The sequence below is a fragment of the Crassostrea angulata genome, chromosome 2 (assembly GCF_025612915.1).
Source record: "Crassostrea angulata isolate pt1a10 chromosome 2, ASM2561291v2, whole genome shotgun sequence".
NCBI classification, from domain to species: Eukaryota; Metazoa; Mollusca; class Bivalvia; order Ostreida; family Ostreidae; genus Magallana; species Magallana angulata.
In genome coordinates, this window is record NC_069112.1 from 8,646,495 (window position 1) to 8,670,386 (window position 23,892).

At 32.8% G+C, this 23,892-nt stretch overlaps 2 protein-coding genes across 4 annotated transcripts in view; one reads left to right on the forward strand and one right to left on the reverse strand.

Moving 5' to 3' along the window:
• LOC128173862 (transient receptor potential cation channel subfamily M member 2-like) overlaps positions 1 to 23,892 on the forward strand; it is a 409,575-nt gene that overhangs the window by 132,121 nt on the left and 253,562 nt on the right. The gene's annotated exons all lie outside the window — the stretch shown is intronic.
• Positions 7,527 to 23,892, reverse strand: part of LOC128171262 (uncharacterized) — a 60,224-nt gene continuing 43,858 nt past the window's right edge. For 2 of the 3 annotated variants that reach the window (XM_052837018.1, XM_052837017.1), the window contains one exon: positions 16,790 to 17,381. In XM_052837018.1, the coding sequence (XP_052692978.1) occupies positions 17,184 to 17,381 (198 nt within the window). In that variant the 3' untranslated portion in view covers positions 16,790 to 17,183. Of the gene's footprint in view, positions 7,764 to 16,789; positions 17,382 to 23,892 lie in introns of those variants that run through there. The other variant, XM_052837019.1, reaches the window with a different exon arrangement.

The following is a 23,892-nucleotide window of genomic DNA, read 5'->3' on the forward strand; positions in this document are numbered from 1 at the left end:
TCTGAATGTTCAAACATGTACAAGGCAAATACTAGATTTTTAGTCACAACAAACACGTCACGATGCCATGACACACCAAATTGCTTACACAATTTTCATCAAGAATAAGTGTCAGTTTGCTGAAATCTTCATGCAACATCCATGTTTATTTCGCCGATTGTCATGTTGTTTGTTGTATGTTCGCCATCATGAAACTTGTCCGTCCTAACCGCGTCTAAAAAGAAAACATTCCAGAATTAGCACCGGAGTAGCCTGGAAATATCCGATATCGGAATAGCCACCTTGTATATGTACGTATTTACATAATATGTCTGTTTAATAATAGAGATGTTTTCGGTAATACTAGTATGCGGACATTACCTATTAATTCGAAACTTGATCATTTGGAAACTCTTACATTAAAAAAGTTAATCTATTTGAATCATCAACTGGCTTTTAACAATAAACGTTGGACCGAACATCGGCGCTAATCCTGGGACTTTTCATACTATAGACGCCGCTAAGACGGTACATTTTCATACTTTAAAATGCCCAATAATAATAGTAATAGGCTGTTGACATTTTTAATAATTCTTTTAACTGTACTACAGATGAAATGTAATCTGCCTAAAATGTTAATATCCATGCAATTATGTAACGCATATATCATCCGATTCCTGGAAATAAAAATAATTTCCGAATCGTCAGAGTCAGAGTTTGATATATTTGTGAAAAATATGTAAAATTCCCATGGGACTTCATTTGATTCAAGTATATGAGTAACCTTGAAATTGGCGATTGCGTAACAGGCGTTGAGTACATGTACAGATTCACATAACTCATTTCTTCATTCAAAGAGCTTGTTACAGATCTACTAGTGTCCGTATATTACATATCAATTCAAAACTTGATCACTTGGAAACCCTTACATAAAAATAGTTAATTAAAATTATCAACTGGTTTCTTAACAATAAACGCTCAGCCAAAAACCGGCGCTAATACTGCTAGTTTTCATACTTTAGAGGCCACTAAGACGGTAAATTTTCATACTTTAAAATGGCCAATAATAACTATACTAGGCTGTCGACATTTTTATGATTCTTAATACTGTATTCAAAATAGAATATTAACTGCCCAAATATTGTCTTCGCATGCGATTATGTCACACATACATGATCTGATTCCTGGAAACAAGTATCCCAAGTCGTTGGTGTTTATGCAAAACTTATGACATTATCGTGTGGAGTATATTCATTCAAAGGACAAAACTGATAAAGGTGATTACCAAAATGCAAAACTCCATAAAAAATGGATTTGCTTTGAGTATCAGGAAAAATGAATCTTGTAATATCGGAATGGGCGCCGTGATCGTGTACGTTACTACTTGGCTATTCTGTTAAACTAAAGAGCTTGTTACAGTGTAATCAGTGTCCGGACATAACACATCAGTTCCAAAATTGACCCTTTGGAAACTATTACAAAAAATAGAGTTAACTGTGTTTATTCGAATAAACGTTAAACCAAAGATCTGGAGCCTATACGGGTATCTTACATACTTTAGACGCCGTTAAGACGATAATTGTTCATCTTTTAAAATGCATTATAATAATTGTATTAGGTCGCCGATTCTTTTTCTATAATTCTTTATACTGAATAAATATTGAAATAGGTTCATTTGTAGTGTCATGTTTTTTGCATTAAATATTTGTTTGTTCCCTGAACGACTGTATACATCCTAACCCTCTACTGACCATGTTTATGGAATTCTGAATGTTCAAACATGTACAAGGCAAATACTAGATTTTTAGTCACAACAAACACGTCACGATGCCATGACACACCAAATTGCTTACACAATTTTCATCAAGAATAAGTGTCAGTTTGCTGAAATCTTCATGCAACATCCATGTTTATTTCGCCGATTGTCATGTTGTTTGTTGTCTTGTTCGCAATCGTGAAACCTGTCCGTCCTAACCGCGTCTAAAGAGAAAACATTCCAGAATGTGTAGCGGAGTAGCCAGGAAATATCCGATGTCGGAATATCCGCCTTGTATATGTACGTATTCGCATAATATGTTTGTTTAATGATAGAGATGTTTACGGTAATATTAGTGTGCGGACATTACCTATCAATTCGAAACTTGATCATTTGGAAACTCTTACATTAAAAAAGTTAATCTATTTGAATCATCAACTGGCTTTTAACAATAAACGTTGGACCGACCATCGGCGCTAATACTGGGACTTTTCATACTATAGACGCCGCTAAGACGGTAAATTTTCATTCTTTAAAATGCCCAATAATAATAGTAATAGGCTGTTGACATTTTTAATAATTCTTTTAACTGTACTACAGATGAAATGATTTCTGCCTAAAATGTTAATATCCATGCAATTATAAAACGTATATATCATCCGATTCCTGGAAATAAAAATAATTTCCGAATCGTCAGAGTCAGAGTTTGATAAATGTGTGAAAAAAATGTAAAATTCCCATGGGACTTCATTTGATTCAAGTATATGAGTAACCTTGAAATTGGATATTGCGTAACAGGCGTTGAGTACATGTACAGATTCACATAACTTATTTGTTCATTCAAAGAGCTTGTTACAGATCTACTACTGTCCGTATATTACATATCAATTCAAAACTTGATCACTTGGAAACCCTTACATAAAAATAGTTAATTAAAATTATCAACTGGTTTCTTAACAATAAACGCTCAGTCAAAAACCGGCGCTAATACTGGGAGTTTTCATACTTTAGAGGCCGCTAAAACGGTAAATTTTCATACTTTGAAATGGTCAATAATAATTATACTAGGCTGTCCACATTTTTATGATTCTTAATACTGTATTCAAAATAGAACATAAACTGCCCAAATATTGTCTTAGCATGCGATTATGTCACACATACATGATCTGATTCCTGGAAACAAGTATCCCACATCGTTGGTGTTTATGCAAAACTTATGACATTATCGTGTGAAGTATATTCATTCAAAGGACAAAACTGATAAAGGTGATTACCAAAATACAAAACTCCAATAAGAATAGATTTGCTTTGAGTATCAGTAAAAATGAATCCTAACCCTCTATTGACCATGTTTATTGAATTCTGAATGTTCAAACATGTACAAGGCAAATACTAGATTTTTAGTCACAACAAACACGTCACGATGCCATGACACACCAAATTGCTTACACAATTTTCATCAAGAATAAGTGTCAGTTTGCTGAAATCTTCATGCAACATCCATGTTTATTTCGCCGATTGTCATGTTGTTTGTTGTATGTTCGCCATCATGAAACTTGTCCGTCCTAACCGCGTCTAAAAAGAAAACATTCCAGAATTAGCACCGGAGTAGCCTGGAAATATCCGATATCGGAATAGCCACCTTGTATATGTACGTATTTACATAATATGTCTGTTTAATAATAGAGATGTTTACGGTAATACATGTACTAGTATGCGGACATTACCTATTAATTCGAAACTTGATCATTTGGAAACTCTTACATTAAAAAAGTTAATCTATTTGAATCATCAACTGGCTTTTAACAATAAACGTTGGACCGAACATCGGCGCTAATCCTGGGACTTTTCATACTATAGACGCCGCTAAGACGGTAAATTTTCATACTTTAAAATGCCCAATAATAATAGTAATAGGCTGTTGACATTTTTAATAATTCTTTTAACTGTACTACAGATGAAATGTAATCTGCCTAAAATGTTAATATCCATGCAATTATGTAACGCATATATCATCCGATTCCTGGAAATAAAAATAATTTCCGAATCGTCAGAGTCAGAGTTTGATATATTTGTGAAAAATATGTAAAATTCCCATGGGACTTCATTTGATTCAAGTATATGAGTAACCTTGAAATTGGATATTGCGTAACAGGCGTTGAGTACATGTACAGATTCACATAACTCATTTCTTCATTCAAAGAGCTTGTTACAGATCTACTAGTGTCCGTATATTACATATCAATTCAAAACTTGATCACTTGGAAACCCTTACATAAAAATAGTTAATTAAAATTATCAACTGGTTTCTTAACAATAAACGCTCAGCCAAAAACCGGCGCTAATACTGCTAGTTTTCATACTTTAGAGGCCGCTAAGACGGTAAATTTTCATACTTTAAAATGGCCAATAATAACTATACTAGGCTGTCGACATTTTTATGATTCTTAATACTGTATTCAAAATAGAACATTAACTGCCCAAATATTGTCTTCGCATACGATTATGTCACACATACATGATCTGATTCCTGGAAACAAGTATCCCAAGTCGTTGGTGTTTATGCAAAACTTATGACATTATCGTGTGGAGTATATTCATTCAAAGGACAAAACTGATAAAGGTGATTACCAAAATACAAAACTCCATAAAAAATGGATTTGCTTTGAGTATCAGGAAAAATGAATCTTGTAATATCGGAATGGGCGCCGTGATCGTGTACGTTACTACTTGGCTATTCTGTTAAACTAAAGAGCTTGTTACAGTGTAATCAGTGTCCGGACATAACACATCAGTTCCAAAATTGACCCTTTGGAAACTATTACAAAAAATAGAGTTAACTGTGTTTATTCGATTAAACGTTAAACCAAAGATCTGGAGCCTATACGGGTATCTTACATACTTTAGACGACGTTAAGACGATAATTGTTCATCTTTTAAAATGCATTATAATAATTGTATTAGGTCGCCGATTCTTTTTCTATAATTCTTTATACTGAATAAATATTGAAATAGGTTCATTTGTAGTGTCATGTTTTTTGCATTAAATATTTGTTTGTTCCCTGAACGACTGTATACATCCTAACCCTCTACTGACCATGTTTATGGAATTCTGAATGTTCAAACATGTACAAGGCAAATACTAGATTTTTAGTCACAACAAACACGTCACGATGCCATGACACACCAAATTGCTTACACAATTTTCATAAAGAATAAGTGTCAATTTGTTGAAATCTACATGCAACATCCATGTCTATTTCGCCGATTGTCATGTTGTTTGTTGTCTTGTTCGCAATCGTGAAACCTGTCCGTCCTAACCGCGTCTAAAGAGAAAACATTCCAGAATGTGTAGCGGAGTAGCCAGGAAATATCCGATGTCGAAATATCCGCCTTGTATATGTACGTATTCGCATAATATGTTTGTTTAATAATAGAGATGTTTACGGTAATATTAGTGTGCGGACATTACCTATCAATTCGAAACTTGATCATTTGGAAACTCTTACATTAAAAAAGTTAATCTATTTGAATCATCAACTGGCTTTTAACAATAAACGTTGGACCGACCATCGGCGCTAATACTGGGACTTTTCATACTATAGACGCCGCTAAGACGGTAAATTTTCATTCTTTAAAATGCCCAATAATAATAGTAATAGGCTGTTGACATTTTTAATAATTCTTTTAACTGTACTACAGATGAAATGATTTCTGCCTAAAATGTTAATATCCATGCAATTATATAACGTATATATCATCCGATTCCTGGAAATAAAAATAATTTCCGAATCGTCAGAGTCAGAGTTTGATAAATGTGTGAAAAAAATGTAAAATTCCCATGGGACTTCATTTGATTCAAGTATATGAGTAACCTTGAAATTGGATATTGCGTAACAGGCGTTGAGTACATGTACAGATTCACATAACTTATTTGTTCATTCAAAGAGCTTGTTACAGATCTACTACTGTCCGTATATTACATATCAATTCAAAACTTGATCAGTTGGAAACCCTTACATAAAAATAGTTAATTAAAATTATCAACTGGTTTCTTAACAATAAACGCTCAGCCAAAAACCGGCGCTAATACTGGGAGTTTTCATACTTTAGAGGCCGCTAAGACGGTACATTTTCATACTTTGAAATGGTCAATAATAATTATACTAGGCTGTCCACATTTTTATGATTCTTAATACTGTATTCAAAATAGAACATAAACTGCCCAAATATTGCCTTCGCATGCGATTATGTCACACATACATGATCTGATTCCTGGAAACAAGTATCCCACGTCGTTGGTGTTTATGCAAAACTTATGACATTATCGTGTGAAGTATATTCATTCAAAGGACAAAACTGATAAAGGTGATTACCAAAATACAAAACTCCAATAAGAATAGATTTGCTTTGAGTATCAGTAAAAATGAATCCCAACCCTCTATTGACCATCTTTATTGAATTCTGAATGTTCAAACATGTACAAGGCAAATACTAGATTTTTAGTCACAACAAACACGTCACGATGCCATGACACACCAAATTGCTTACACAATTTTCATCAAGAATAAGTGTCAGTTTGCTGAAATCTTCATGCAACATCCATGTTTATTTCGCCGATTGTCATGTTGTTTGTTGTATGTTCGCCATCATGAAACTTGTCCGTCCTAACCGCGTCTAAAAAGAAAACATTCCAGAATTAGCACCGGAGTAGCCTGGAAATATCCGATATCGGAATAGCCACCTTGTATATGTACGTATTTACATATTATGTCTGTTTAATAATAGAGATGTTTACGGTAATACTAGTACGCGGACATTACCTATTAATTCGAAACTTGATCATTTGGAAACTCTTACATTAAAAAAGTTAATCTATTTGAATCATCAACTGGCTTTTAACAATAAACGTTGGACCGAACATCGGCGCTAATCCTGGGACTTTTCATACTATAGACGCCGCTAAGACGGTACATTTTCATACTTTAAAATGCCCAATAATAATAGTAATAGGCTGTTGACATTTTTAATAATTCTTTTAACTGTACTACAGATGAAATGTAATCTGCCTAAAATGTTAATATCCATGCAACTATATAACGTATATATCATCCGATTCCTGGAAATAAAAATAATTTCCGAATCGTCAGAGTCAGAGTTTGATAAATGTGTGAAAAAAATGTAAAATTCCCATGGGACTTCATTTGATTCAAGTATATGAGTAACCTTGAAATTGGATATTGCGTAACAGGCGTTGAGTACATGTACAGATTCACATAACTTATTTGTTCATTCAAAGAGCTTGTTACAGATCTACTACTGTCCGTATATTACATATCAATTCAAAACTTGATCAGTTGGAAACCCTTACATAAAAATAGTTAATTAAAATTATCAATTGGTTTCTTAACAATAAACGCTCAGTCAAAAACCGGCGCTAATACTGGGAGTTTTCATACTTTAGAGGCCGCTAAGACGGTAAATTTTCATACTTTGAAATGGTCAATAATAATTATACTAGGCTGTCGACATTTTTATGATTCTTAATACTGTATTCAAAATAGAACATAAACTGCCCGAATATTGTCTTCGCATGCGATTATGTCACACATACATGATCTGATTCCTGGAAACAAGTATCCCACGTCGTTGGTGTTTATGCAAAACTTATGACATTATCGTGTGAAGTATATTCATTCAAAGGACAAAACTGATAAAGGTGATTACCAAAATACAAAACTCCAATAAGAATAGATTTGCTTTGAGTATCAGTAAAAATGAATCCTAACCCTCTATTGACCATGTTTATTGAATTCTGAATGTTCAAACATGTACAAGGCAAATACTAGATTTTTAGTCACAACAAACACGTCACGATGCCATGACACACCAAATTGCTTACACAATTTTCATCAAGAATAAGTGTCAGTTTGCTGAAATCTTCATGCAACATCCATGTTTATTTCGCCGATTGTCATGTTGTTTGTTGTATGTTCGCCATCATGAAACTTGTCCGTCCTAACCGCGTCTAAAAAGAAAACATTCGAGAATTAGCACCGGAGTAGCCTGGAAATATCCGATATCGGAATAGCCACCTTGTATATGTACGTATTTACATAATATGTCTGTTTAATAATAGAGATGTTTACGGTAATACTAGTATGCGGACATTACCTATTAATTCGAAACTTGATCATTTGGAAACTCTTACATTAAAAAAGTTAATCTATTTGAATCATCAACTGGCTTTTAACAATAAACGTTGGACCGAACATCGGCGCTAATCCTGGGACTTTTCATACTATAGACGCCGCTAAGACGGTACATTTTCATACTTTAAAATGCCCAATAATAATAGTAATAGGCTGTTGACATTTTTAATAATTCTTTTAACTGTACTACAGATGAAATGTAATCTGCCTAAAATGTTAATATCCATGCAATTATGTAACGCATATATCATCCGATTCCTGGAAATAAAAATAATTTCCGAATCGTCAGAGTCAGAGTTTGATATATTTGTGAAAAATATGTAAAATTCCCATGGGACTTCATTTGATTCAAGTATATGAGTAACCTTGAAATTGGCGATTGCGTAACAGGCGTTGAGTACATGTACAGATTCACATAACTCATTTCTTCATTCAAAGAGCTTGTTACAGATCTACTAGTGTCCGTATATTACATATCAATTCAAAACTTGATCACTTGGAAACCCTTACATAAAAATAGTTAATTAAAATTATCAACTGGTTTCTTAACAATAAACGCTCAGCCAAAAACCGGCGCTAATACTGCTAGTTTTCATACTTTAGAGGCCGCTAAGACGGTAAATATTCATACTTTAAAATGGCCAATAATAACTATACTAGGCTGTCGACATTTTTATGATTCTTAATACTGTATTCAAAATAGAACATTTACTGCCCAAATATTGTCTTCGCATGCGATTATGTCACACATACATGATCTGATTCCTGGAAACAAGTATCCCAAGTCGTTGGTGTTTATGCAAAACTTATGACATTATCGTGTGGAGTATATTCATTCAAAGGACAAAACTGATAAAGGTGATTACCAAAATACAAAACTCCATAAAAAATGGATTTGCTTTGAGTATCAGGAAAAATGAATCTTGTAATATCGGAATGGGCGCCGTGATCGTGTACGTTACTACTTGGCTATTCTGTTAAACTAAAGAGCTTGTTACAGTGTAATCAGTGTCCGGACATAACACATCAGTTCCAAAATTGACCCTTTGGAAACTATTACAAAAAATAGAGTTAACTGTGTTTATTCGAATAAACGTTAAACCAAAGATCTGGAGCCTATACGGGTATCTTACATACTTTAGACGCCGTTAAGACGATAATTGTTCATCTTTTAAAATGCATTATAATAATTGTATTAGGTCGCCGATTCTTTTTCTATAATTCTTTATACTGAATAAATATTGAAATAGGTTCATTTGTAGTGTCATGTTTTTGCATTAAATATTTGTTTGTTCCCTGAACGACTGTATACATCCTAACCCTCTACTGACCATGTTTATGGAATTCTGAATGTTCAAACATGTACAAGGCAAATACTAGATTTTTAGTCACAACAAACACGTCACGATGCCATGACACACCAAATTGCTTACACAATTTTCATCAAGAATAAGTGTCAATTTGTTGAAATCTACATGCAACATCCATGTTTATTTCGCCGATTGTCATGTTGTTTGTTGTCTGCTCGCAATCGTGAAACCTGTCCGTCCTAACCGCGTCTAAAGAGAAAAGATTCCAGAATGTGTAGCGGAGTAGCCAGGAAATATCCGATGTCGGAATATCCGCCTTGTATATGTACGTATTCGCATAATATGTTTGTTTAATAATAGAGATGTTTACGGTAATATTAGTGTGCGGACATTACCTATCAATTCGAAACTTGATCATTTGGAAACTCTTACATTAAAAAAGTTAATCTATTTGAATCATCAACTGGCTTTTAACAATAAACGTTGGACCGACCATCGGCGCTAATACTGGGACTTTTCATACTATAGACGCCGCTAAGACGGTAAATTTTCATACTTTAAAATGCCCAATAATAATAGTAATAGGCTGTTGACATTTTTAATAATTCTTTTAACTGTACTACAGATGAAATGATTTCTGCCTAAAATGTTAATATCCATGCAATTATATAACGTATATATATCATCCGATTCCTGGAAATAAAAATAATTTCCGAATCGTCAGAGTTTGATAAATGTGTGAAAAAAATGTAAAATTCCCATGGGACTTCATTTGATTCAAGTATATGAGTAACCTTGAAATTGGATATTGCGTAACAGGCGTTGAGTACATGTACAGATTCACATAACTCATTTCTTCATTCAAAGAGCTTGTTACAGATCTACTAGTGTCCGTATATTACATATCAATTCAAAACTTGATCACTTGGAAACCCTTACATAAAAATAGTTAATTAAAATTATCAACTGGTTTCTTAACAATAAACGCTCAGCCAAAAACCGGCGCTAATACTGCTAGTTTTCATACTTTAGAGGCCGCTAAGACGGTAAATTTTCATACTTTAAAATGGCCAATAATAACTATACTAGGCTGTCGACATTTTTATGATTCTTAATACTGTATTCAAAATAGAACATTAACTGCCCAAAAATTGTCTTCGCATGCGATTATGTCACACATACATGATCTGATTCCTGGAAACAAGTATCCCACGTCGTTGGTGTTTATGCAAAACTTATGACATTATCGTGTGAAGTATATTCATTCAAAGGACAAAACTAATAAAGGTGATTACCAAAATACAAAACTCCAATAAGAATAGATTTGCTCTGAGTATCAGTAAAAAATGAATCTTGTAATATCGGAATGGGCGCCGTGATCGTGTAAGTTACTACTTGGCTATTCTGTTAAACTAAAAAGCTTGTTACAGTGTAATCAGTGTCCGGACATAACACATCAGTTCCAAAATTGTCCCTTTGGAAACTATTACAAAAAATAGAGTTAACTGTGTTTATTCGAAAAAACGTTAAACCAAAGATCTGGAGCCTATACGGGTATCTTACATACTTTAGACGCCGTTAAGACGATAATTGTTTATCTTTTAAAATGCATGATAATAATTGTATTAGGTCGCCGATTCATTTTCTATAATTTTTAATACTGAATTAATATTGAAATAGGTTTATTTGTAGTGTCATGTTTTTTGCATTTAATATTTGTTTGTTCCCTGAACGACTGTATGTTGTTTGTTGTCTGTTCGCCATCGTGAAACTTGTCCGTCCTAGCGGCGTCTAAAGAGAAAACATTCAAGAATTAGCATAGACGCAGCTAAGACGGTAAATTTTCATACTTTAAAATGCCCAATAATAATAGTAATAGGCTGCCGACATTTTTAATAATTCTTCTAACTGTATTAAAGATGAAATATTAACTACCTATATTTTTATTTTGCATGCGATTATGTCATGCATATTATTAATCCTTTTATGAACATGCTGCTAAAATGGTATGCTTTACTCGATCAATAGCTGTTTGATAATTGATTTCCTCACATCAGTACTTATTTTGTTAATCTTTCATTGTGTTATTCCGTTGTTCATTATATATAAATCTGAATTGTAAAATATAGTCAGTTGGAATCAGACCTTCGGTGCTGATGCATACCAAACTTTTTTTTGCGATTGCTATGCTTTTTTTGGCACACCCCTTAAAAAAACCCAACGAATAAAGTTTCTTCATTTTTATGATATTATGATGATTTCAACATTCACCTATAAATGTCATAGAATTTGATTTCATGGCCTCTCATTGTTGTTGTTCTTTCGATGCTTGATTCGCGTTCTTGTATATATCAGTTAATGATATATAATACATCTTAAACAATGTAAGATATATTTCTAAATGTACCTATTGCAACAACTCTACTTCTGCAATACATTGTATCACTGTTAAAACTATCATAATTATTTTAATTAAGGACAAGTTATGTTTTAATCATTAATGAACATACAGTATCATGTGTCGCTATTTGCGTTAAAAAGTGTCACGAATCTAATGTAAACATTATAAACTGTTTGATTGCAACAATTATTAAAATTTGTCGTGATTTTTAGCCAGGCTTTGCTGAGAGCAGCCAAATCGCCAACGCTACCATTAAAAACCGAACAGCGTCAAAGTGAAAGCTACCGACATACTAATACTTTACTCTATGGCCATTAGCTGTACCCTGGGGTATTAACCTCTAACCCAGGAGCATTGAATTTCACACTTTCGGTAGAGGACTTCCATGCAATTAGTTTTTTTTTTTTACAGATGTGTATGGGAGTAAAAATGAAGATTTTGAAATTTTAACTTTTTGAAAAACATTTTCTTTTTCCATCAATGAGGCCCAGCTGTTGACGCCCCGAGGGTGGTAGAGCCATGAATTTCAATTTAGATTCCTGACGATTCACACCAAAACTGATAATAATTGGCCTTGTTCTTTTCATGAGAAATTTAAAATGTAAAATTGTTAAAGCTGACATGAATTCATTAATACGCATTATTTCCCTCTATCTCCGACTACGGCCATATTAGTTGTCGATTTCTATTGTTCTGCTCATCGCTACACACCCCCTATATAAGGCCGAGAGCCCTCGTCTTGCTTCAACGCATTCAGGAATTGCATACACCCGAACACGTTACCTTGGACGAAAAGACTTGTAAAAACGCGTTTTGAACAAAAATAATATGACAACCACTTCACTGGCTAGATATAATCAATAAACGACGAAACAAGACAGACTGAAAATCCAGGCGCAGATACTTCAAAAATTCCTCGATAATTGTAGACCGTTTCCCTGTGTATGTTATAACATCGAACATGCGCAAACCACACACTGTTGCAGATCGAGCAATGTCAATTATCGCATGGATTTTATAAACGAGGAGTTTTTGTAGGAACGGATGGAAACGTTGTTACTTTCTTGGATTTATTTACTGTGTTGGATGTAGTGTCGCCGGGGTTTTCAAGAAGATGCAGACGTTATGCACTCTTTATGAACGACACACGTGTTCGATGTGCATGCGAAGTAAGGCAGCACTGTCTGTGCAAAAATAATACGGATACCTTGGACATCCTTTCAAAGAATAAATATATTTGTATTTCATTGATTGTTGTTTTCTTTATTCTTTATTACTACATTTTACTTCAATGTGTAGTTCATGCATTTAGAAGTCCGTGCAACGTGAATGCCTCGATCGGAAAGCAACCGACCGTAACTTTCTCAACCGGTATATATTCCCCAGTGGCAGAAGAGGAGCGATCGAAACTAATATGGCGACCAAATGCTTTTATGAATTCATGTCAGCTTTAACGCACTATGTACAACATGACAATGGACAGAGATCAATTGTAAAGGTCACCAGAGTGACCTAAACAATAGGCCCATGGGCCACATCGCTCACCTGAGGAACAATAGGCATGATAAAATCAGCTTAGTACAAACTATCTGGACAATGTACAATAAAACATGTAGATCCTGTAAAAATAAAATTTATTTTCCCCCTGGATATTGTTATGCTTATAATCATCAGTCCTTTCTAACAGGGTGATTTTATATTCATATCACATGTTGAGTATTGTAGTTCTCAAAAAGATCCTAAACAATTGTCAATATATATGGGATATAAACCTTTATCAAACTCTTAACCAGCTTTCCTTGCTTATTAGTTTCTGAAAAGAAGATTTTAAAAGATTTGTTCAATATATATTCCTATGTGAAAATTTGACCTCCCCCCATTGTGGCCCCACCCTACCCCCGTGGGTCATGATTACCCCTGATTATCTCCCCTTGACAAAGGGCATGATCCTTAATTTTCACAACTTTGAATCCCCTTGAAATCCCCTAGAAGTGCTTGAACAGGTGAGCTAAAAAAGTCATATGTTTCTGATAATTTTATTAGATTTACATTTATTACATTCATGAATTAATTTTTTATACAAATATCAACAAATTTAATGATATATACAATATATAACAATGAGCAATGATTCAATGATATGTAGCTTTTCCTTCTAAAAATTAAAAATATTTTTTTTGTTATCAAACATTGATCTCTGTGTAGTATGATCCATAATCTGAGTAGAATCATCATTTGAATAAAATCTCATAGAATATACATTACAAGATTTAGATGCTGAAAAATACCCAAAGAATGACAAAGTATGTGATTCAGAGAGCAAATCAAGGAAGAAACGCTGTTGTGTATTCCAAGCATGATCTGAATTGTGCAGACATTTAAAGACTTTAAAAAATCCAAGCTTGAAACAATTTATACATAAAGATTTAAAATAGTAGGAATTTCAATCAAAGATGTCATTAGATTTATCCTTCTTTCTGAGCAGTAAATTATCCATTTTAAATATACTCAGAAAAATGTAGAGATGTCTCCGATTTCAACCAAGACCAAATTTTGTAAAATTTCACTCATTTTAGCAACTTAATTGCATGAAAAATTAGTATAGCTTTCAGGTCACAAACATGAGTTCCTAAACTTGTCTTCCTAAACATAAAATGGCATAAGCTGGACCAGCTATAATATGGAGTTCATTTCCCTTAAAAAAGCATACAATTGCATTAATAACAGTAATAACAAAATGTCAGTGAGCCAATGCTACCTAGTGATACCCCTGCTCTGATGTGGATATACAAAATAAGGTAAGTTGACCTTTAACAGGAAATTGACATCCAGTTGGTGCAAAATTAAATCCCACCACATGGCATGCTTTCACAAAGAAAGTGTTTACATTTCAAGCATATGCGATGAATATTTACTACCAATGGACAGACAGGCACACAATGGTAAAACAATATACCCCCCAGTCCGTTTGAGCAGTGTATATTTAAAACTGGTTTGGAAAGCTCAGTAAATATAAGATAATAAATAATATGATCTGAGAAACAACAAGTTCTTAAACATTGTTTATGGTACAAATATTTTTAGTTGGTAAAATTTAACCTGATTATACCAAATATGTATTAACTGCAAATTCAAAATACAATTTTATAAATACACATTTGTAAAGATATATGAAAAACACATTTTAAAAATCATATAAAATGTGTGCATTGCTTAAAAAATGCATCAGACATATAATCATTTTGGTTTGACGAATACGTTGTTTGTTCTGACAAGTAAGGATTTGATGGGACAATTTGCTATTTGTTTGTACAAATAACTTATTTATTCAGAATTATTAGGATTTGTTCAGACGAAAAGATATGTCACATTGACAGCTTTAATCATTTTCACATGACCCTTCCACAACAATGTAAAATACATATCAACAGCAGGATTACATTTACTATATGTACATGCAGTAAGCACTACTGATATTTACATTTCAAGCATGCATATTGAGGAAGGTGTCCTCTGATTCAGTATAAGGAAACAAAAAAGAGGTGAACTTTACCTTTAGAAAATTCATTTAATTACATATTACATTGGTTGTAATAAATATATTTTCATCATTATTCCTCCTATAAAAAGTAGATCTTTGTATGTAAACAACTACTATCAAAACCACTGGGGTTTCACTAACAGCCATCGAAAAGACCTGGGATTCATAGTTTGATCAAGCTTTAATCTGCACAAACTCTGCTTTCACAACAATTTCAGCATGTTCTTTAAAAATCTTTTCCAAAAGATTTTTAAAGATTTCTCTATATCTTCACATGTAACAATTTGAGTCCCCCCCCCCCTCCCCTTGTGGCCCCACCAAACACCAGATATCATGAATGGAACAAAATTCAATCAGCACTACATTAGGATGCTTCCACACAAAGGACTATGTGCGGTATGGTCAAATATCTGCCCCTGATTTCAACTAATTTTTAAATTGTATCGTATAAAAATAAAATCTTCACAAATCATTGTATAGAGGATTCCTTTAACTTTGATGTTGATTTTAGTCATCATTGCTCATTCGCTGTTTATCTATGACGTCACCTAAATGACCCAAATCCCGCAAATATGCACACAAATGAAAATATTCTCATTTTTGCTCTATATTTTGCATTCGGAAGTATAGAGCGCAGGTCTGCTCAAGTGCGATTTTAACATATGTTTTCTTCAGATAGTTTATACACATTATACTAAAAAATGGTACTTGAGCAAGCCTGCGCTCGATGTTTCCTAGTCGAAAAACCATCGGAAAACACCCATATTTTGCCACAAATCATCAATTTATCAAAATAATGCAATCTTCATGACCTCATTTCTACATTATGACGTCACTGTGGTGATAACCTTTTACACATTTATTTCCAACATGATTTTAACTATCTTTCACCTTATTTTAAAAGCTCTTTCATAAACTTTGATTTTGGGGGCAAAAAATGCATAAAACCGCACTTAGTCCTTTGAGTCTTTATAACTTTTTCCCCAAGAAACTATTATGCCAATTTTAAAATATTTCACTTTTTTAGTTTGGTTAATAAAACCACTAGTTTACAAGATTTTATTTATCACAAAACAAGCATAATGTATCATCTGCTAAGACTGAATATTCATTGATAAATTATGTCATTTTTTGGAGATAAATTTTATAATTAAGAAATGAAGCATCGAATTTAGGATCTAGTAATGACCATTTGATCATGATGTCTGAGACTGTTTGTCAATGAATTTACATGTTTCTTAGAATTTAGTACATAATTAATTTATAATATATCACATCTTTCTTTTATAAAATTAAAGATGCCACATTAATATAGGTGTTTGAATATTTATGAATGTTCATGAAGATTTTATTTGAATAATAATCTGACTGGCCCAATAGTTTATAAGAAGAATTCTTAAAAAAGATTTTCTCTATATAATCCTATGTAAAAATTCATCCCCAATTGTGGCCTCACCCTATCCCAGGGACAATAATTTGAACAGACTTGAATCTACATTAATTAAGGATGCTTCCACACAAGTTCCAGCTTTTCTGCCCTAAAAATTTTTGAGAAGATTTTATAGATTTTTTCTATATAATTTTTTTGTAAAAGTTAATCCCCCATTTTTAGCCCCATCCTCACATGATTTGAACTATCTTGAATCCACAATACCTCAGGATACCCCACAGAAGTTCAATCTTTTCTGGCCATATTTGCCTTAGGCTCAGGTGAGCTAAACATTAATAAACATCATGTGACCACTTTAATAGTTATACAGTAGATAATTTAAAGAAAATAGTTACAGGCTGAGCCATTTCTGTAAAAACTGCACACCAATATCATTTCTGATAAAGAATAATATATACAATGACAACAACAGAGTTATGGCTCACTTGATTCTATAATCAAGGTAATTCAAGAAATGCTTCGCTTGAAAAGTAAAAGTTAACAAACACCACGTCAATAATACTCAAGTGAAACATATAAAGCTTAGAAAATAAATCATGGAAAAGATTTTTTACTTAAAAACTCCAATAGTTTCTTTAAATGAAGAAATGTTTGAATACACTCAATTCTCCCTTCCTTTCGAAGTATGTTGCATTCTTTGCTGAATGTTATTGTTGCTCCTTTTTTCATTAGAAATCCATTTTGTAGGTTTTTGTAGTATGAATTGTCTGCTTTGAATGATGAAATTGTAACCTGGAGAAATAAATACAAATGATATTAAGTTTAAGACTTGTAAACTAATTTTTTTCACAAAATTTTTTTAACAATTAAAGGTCTTTCCACCTCATCTTTTAAAGTTTGAAATATTTTTGTTTCCATAGAATTAATAAAATGTTTCCCTGCGGTACTTCATAAAAAAGTGTCAATAGATGAAGTATGCCAATTTTTTGTTTGAGCTTGACCTTTCATCTTTAAGTCATTTTGACTGGTCAAGGTCAACCTTTCAATTTGAAGTGGTCTGACGGCCCTATAATGTAAGGTTTAAAGTTGCTAGTTTGACTTTCAGAAAAAATAACTGCTTAAAGGTGACATTGAATCGTTTTGGGATGAATAGATTGAAAGATCCTTTTGAGAAAGGCTTCAAGTCTCTATCTCTAACAGTTATTATAAAGAGGAGCCATAACAAGCATTTTGTATAAAAGTGGCAATAAACTCTACAACTTTATCTAGGTGGTTGGGGGGGGGGGGGGGCTGAATTGCAATATTTTAAAATGTCTTGAGAAAGGACTTCATCCAGAAATTTTTTTCTATATATCACCTTTAACATACGAGATATTAAATTCATTAATACAAAGACTGTCAAATAACCTTGACCTTTGATCTTTAAGTCATTTTGATTGGCCAAGGTACATGCTTTAATCCTAATTGGTCCAATGTCTATGCGACATATCGTTAAAAAGTTGTTTTTCAAGAACGTAAGTATCTTTCAGGGGCATTAACTGCTAGAAGGCGAAGGGGCTTTTTGGTATGAATAAACTGGAAGATCCTCTATGTGAGCTACATACATTAGTTAAAGTTCCATGTCCCATCTCTTTTGTTTTAGAGGAGTGGCATAAACAATTTTTTCATACACATATGCAATAACTCTATAAGTTCCGGGAGTTATAAAGCAAAGGGTCATTTGGTACCATAACTTTTGATGGCCAATTAGATGAGAAAACAAGAGGCCTATGGGCCATATCGCTCACCTGAGGAACAAAAGGTATGATAAAATCAGCTTAATGGAATCATTATACAAACTATCTGGACAATATAGTGTAATACATGTAGATTCTGTATAAATAATCAAAGGCTGGAACGGCCACAAAGGCATCGAGCTGACATTTCATTTTGTATAGAATGATATCAATAATGTGAATTTCTGTACTTATAGTCGTATATCAAATAAAATCAGAATAAAAAGTAAATTAATAATGTTCTGTGCTGCTTTAGAAATAAAAATCAGTATATTTCCTTGTAAAGTAGGTACTGATGCGTTTATAATACAATAACTCATCATGGTTACAAAAATCGTAGAAATTTCAAAGTTCAAACATAGGTAATCACAGATTACAAAGCTCACTGAGACGATGCATCACCCTTATGAGACATCACCTTTATGAGACCACCTTCATCATTTAATATGAAAATCATACTTTATGATCTTGCATATTAATGGATTCTGTTTTGACACAATATCATATATCATTTAAAAAAATTGTATGATAATCATATGTTCATATGTTAATCAATACAATAATATAAAATCAAATATTGCATTCTATCATACTTAAAATATATATAATAGAATAAAATATCGTAATAACAATGAGAAAATGATATTGTAACATATTGTAATGATATGACTTGGTATTGTGTTAACCTTTATTGTATTTGATCACATAATACAATATCATAATATATAATACAATATAGTATCATATGATACAATATCATATTACATAAAACATCATAACATTGAACTGTATGATATTGTATTGTATAATATAGTATGATAGTGTATTGTATAATATAGACTAAGTGTGATATTGTATTGTATGCTTCTGTATCATATTTGATACATAATATAAAATTGTATCATATAATACAATATAATTGGATACAACATTGTATCATATCAAATGATATAATGTCATGTGATAAAGTAAAACATTATATAATATTATTACAACTAAATATTGTATCATATGATACAATTATATATATATAACAATGTCATATAATAAATTTTCAGGTGATATTATAATAAATATATCATATAAACCAATATCATTTTATACATTATCGCACGATACGATATCATATTATATCACAATATCATATAATACAATTTCATGTGATATTATAATAATTCTATATTACAGAAACCAATATCATATCATACAATATCTTATTATTCAATATTACAGAATATACAATATTGTATCATAGGATACAATATTATATTTTGCAATATCATATGTAACAGTATCATGTAATAAAATATTAAATTAATTATACAATATAATATAATACAACATTGAATCATTATATACAATACTATACATTCATGATACAATATCATATCATAAAATATCAAAAAAATTGATACAATATCATATCGTATCATATAACTTTTTACAATATAACATATTTTCTCGCATTATCACCGGTGTGAGATCGGTTTGACCGGTGTGAGACAGCAGTGTGAGATTTTTCTGTCTTACACTGTGTATTACTACGCCGTTTTAAAACGTATTACTAAACAAACGTTGTCTGCTGTAGGGAAATGCAAAATAGTGCATTGAGATTATCCATTAAGTAATTGTGTTGCTTAATTAATAACTATTTTTCATATTTTAATTGAAAAAAATGTCGTATGCTTTCATTTAACTTGCACTATTTGAAGCACGCAGAGGGATAAACCGAAAGTAATCTTTTGAACGTCATAACAGAAAGTTGTCAAACATCATTTTTAAGCTAATATAATGCGAGAAAAATAATCATTCATTATATACTCGTAAGGGATAGTGAAATTCCCACACTCGTAATAATTAATGATTCTATTAATATTATATTGTATCATATTATACAGTAGAGTTTCATATCATACAATACTATATCATAGGAATCATGTTATATCATTTAACAAAAACCACACCTATCTATCAATCAGGTTTGAGTGAGATTCCTTTAGCATCCTTGATAATGGAGATCAGGCTGTGCATCTGAAGCAACCTCTGTGTTTCATTTATAATATAGCTAAATCAACTATGCAAACTATCATCAATAAAACATGTGACCTGTTCCAAAAAACTAAACTTCATCCAGCATCCGAAACCTATGGCTCAGATTCAGCATTCAAGCCTGTCAGGTGCATCAGTATCATAAGACATACCATCCATACAAGTTTGGTGAAGTTAAGACCAGTAGTACTGAAGATATAATCATCAGAGGGCACCTGCTCAAAAAACTTTAACCAGCTCTAAAAACCTTAACCTCCTCCAGCATCCGAAACCTCTAGCTCAGATTCAGCACTCAAGCCTGTCTGGTGCATCAGTATCATATGACACACCATCCATGCAAGTTTGGTGTAGTACGGACCAGCAGTAACTTAGATATTGCTATCAAAGGGCACCTGCAACAAAAACTTTAAACTGCTCCAAAAACCTTAACCTCCTCCAGCATCTGAAATTTAGGACCCAGATTCAGCATCCAAGTCTTTCAAGTCCATAAGTAGGTCCAGATGCATCATCCATGCAAGTTTGGTGAAGATAGGACAAGTAATAGCTTAGATACAGGACCTGCAACAAAAACTTCAACCAGGTCTGGACGCCAACGCCGAGGGTATAGCATAAGCTCCCCTTGACTTCGTCTCGGTGAGCTAAAAATAAATTATTTTCTTTCTGCTTTAAACAGTCTTTGAATGCTATTACTAGGTCAGGCGTGGATTTAAAATTAATCTTTAGGGGGATCGCTACTAAGCCAGTTAATTGTTGCAGGAGCAGGAAAAACTTAAATATTTTCTATTGTCACATTTATTTCTAGAACTTAATTTATCCACCAAATAATGGAGATAAAGTTTAAAATCAATAAACGTCTAGATTTAATATTTGACTACAAGTGCCTAGATTCTAGGAAATAGACTATAAACACGAGGCATGATTTTTACTGCGAAACTGAAAGGGTCAAATAAAACAATGTGGTCTAAATTTAAATGACAATAACATTCGCAGGGGTGAACAAGTACTATCTAAAATGCTCAACCAAACCAACAGCATTATCATGTTTATTTATTGAAACAAAATCACTTTATCGCTTACATTTATTTTGGAGACCCAGTCACCTGAGTGACTCAGGTGACCTAAAAAGGCGTGGCCCTTCATTTGAACAAACTTAAATCACCTTCACAAAGCAATACACGATAACAAATAAATTTACATAACAAATTTTATTTCTATCGACCGTGGTCTTCAATTATTGTTGTTAAGATCTGGGCGAGATTCTGACTTAGAGGCGTTCAGTCATAATCCCTCAGATGTTAGCTTCGCACCATTGGCTTATCAGCCAAGCACATAAACCAAATGTCTGAACCTGCGGTTTCTCTCGTACTGAGCAGGATTACCGTTGCAACGACTGCAGTCATCAGTAGGGTAAAACTAACCTGTCTCACAACGGTCTAAACCCAGCTCACGTTCCCTATGTAAGCGATAAACTAGAATACTATTTAGTGATTTTTTTTTTTACACCTTATTGTATTCATCTGCCATTTCTTGATTAAGCAAATTTATACTTATGCAATGAGTTTTCAATAAGCAAGGAGGCAAAGTTGGTTTTTTTTGTACACAGTTTAGTTGAATAAATGGAATAAAAATCTTGTAATATAACGTTTAATATACTTTGAGGAACTTATATTTTATGGGCATTTAAAAGGCAGTGCAGAGCATGAATTATGGACGATTGCCACTCCAGAAGATTGCTAGAAGGGTGGCAAGCATTAGCTCGATGCCTTAAAAATCCATTTTCCCCCTGCATATTCTTATGTTTATTATCATTAGTCCATTTTCTAACAGAATGATTTTAGAGTCATATCACATTCAGCATTGCAGTTCTCAAAAGACCCTAAACAATTGTTTATATACAGGATATAAACCTACATTAACCTATAAACTCTTAACCCCTTGTGAGGCCCAAGAATCGTCCAGTCTTAACAATTTTAAAGAATCAGCAATATGTCAAAATGATTGCATAAAATGATTGTAAAAATTATATATCATAACATTTCAGCTTTTGTGAATATCTAAAATTTAATATTTCAAGGCCAAGGTTTACCTCATGTAAGTTCAGGTGAGGGTGGAGCCTATTTTGAAAGAGGGAAACCAGCTCTCTAGTGTACACATGTCTATATACACGGGGTTTTAAAATGCTCTCAACAGAAGTTTTCCGATAATCAAGAAAAATATTGTATTTATATATTTTGTTTGTTAGAACAAGTTTCTGAGGGGATCTACTGAGATTTTATTGCAATGTTTTATGCAATATGTGATCATTGTACCCTACTCCGTTACTGATGCATTTATTAAGGTCTTACGTTTCCAACGGAAGACCTTATAGTTTTCGTACAGTTTCTTATTATTAAGGTCTTCCGTTTCCTACGGAAGACCTTATAGTTTTCGTACAGTTTCTTCTACTTATTTTTTTTTTCCCCACAAATTTTGTGCACGCGATTTCTCGGAAACTATCCAACCGATTTACACATTTTTTTCACAGATGATAGGAAGTAATCTGAATTTATTTTGATTTTAATATTTTTGCCGTCGTCACTTCCGGTACCGAATTATTGCTGATTTTGTAACTTTTTCGACCCATTTTGTGCACGCTTCATCTCAAAAACTATCAGATATGAATATGAAATTTTCAGGATTGGTAGACCATAGCCTGAAGTTGTGCCTTTTGTTTTTGTTTTACGCCATTGGCGCCGTTCTTAAGAGCTCACTATGGCTCAAAAGTTGGGTACGAATTTTGTTTCCATTCTTTGTACACACGATTTCTCAGAGATGGCTCGATAGATTTTCTTGAGATTTTTAGGAGTGATAGAAAAAAAATATATAATATAGAGGATTCATTTTTCATTTTTTCAAAGTTCATTTCCTGTCGTCCGTTTCATGTCCCACGACAAAAAGCTTGTGATATTCAGATCTCAAAACTGATAAGGACTTGAGCATTAACACTTTGAAGGATTATAGACTTATAGTTGTAAATGTCTTTCAACCATTTTGTTTTGTCCGTCATAACTTCCGGTCGTCACCGGAAGCACTTCAAAAATTAGTTTTTCTTTTGCATTAAATTTGTTTCATATGAAATTGAAATATAAGTAATAATCCTTACATATGTGATGTATCCGGTGTTAAATCAAAACAAAAAACTCGACTTCCGGTGAGATATCTCAAATATCTCAGTGAGCGTTTTTTTGATAAATGTTTAACCCACGAGATCTCAGAAAGTCAAGTGATCATTACACGAAACTTATATAGATAATAGACATTCGATAGAAAATGTGTTTAATCGTTTTCATTTTGTCAACCGTCACTTCCGGTTCTCACCGGAAGGGTTCAAACAAATCAAGCTGTTTGAAAGTTTCAGTGTTTTTCTTTGACAATTTTAGTAAAATTGATAAACAATAAAGTACAAGTGTCTAATGTTCATAAAATACATGAACTAACTT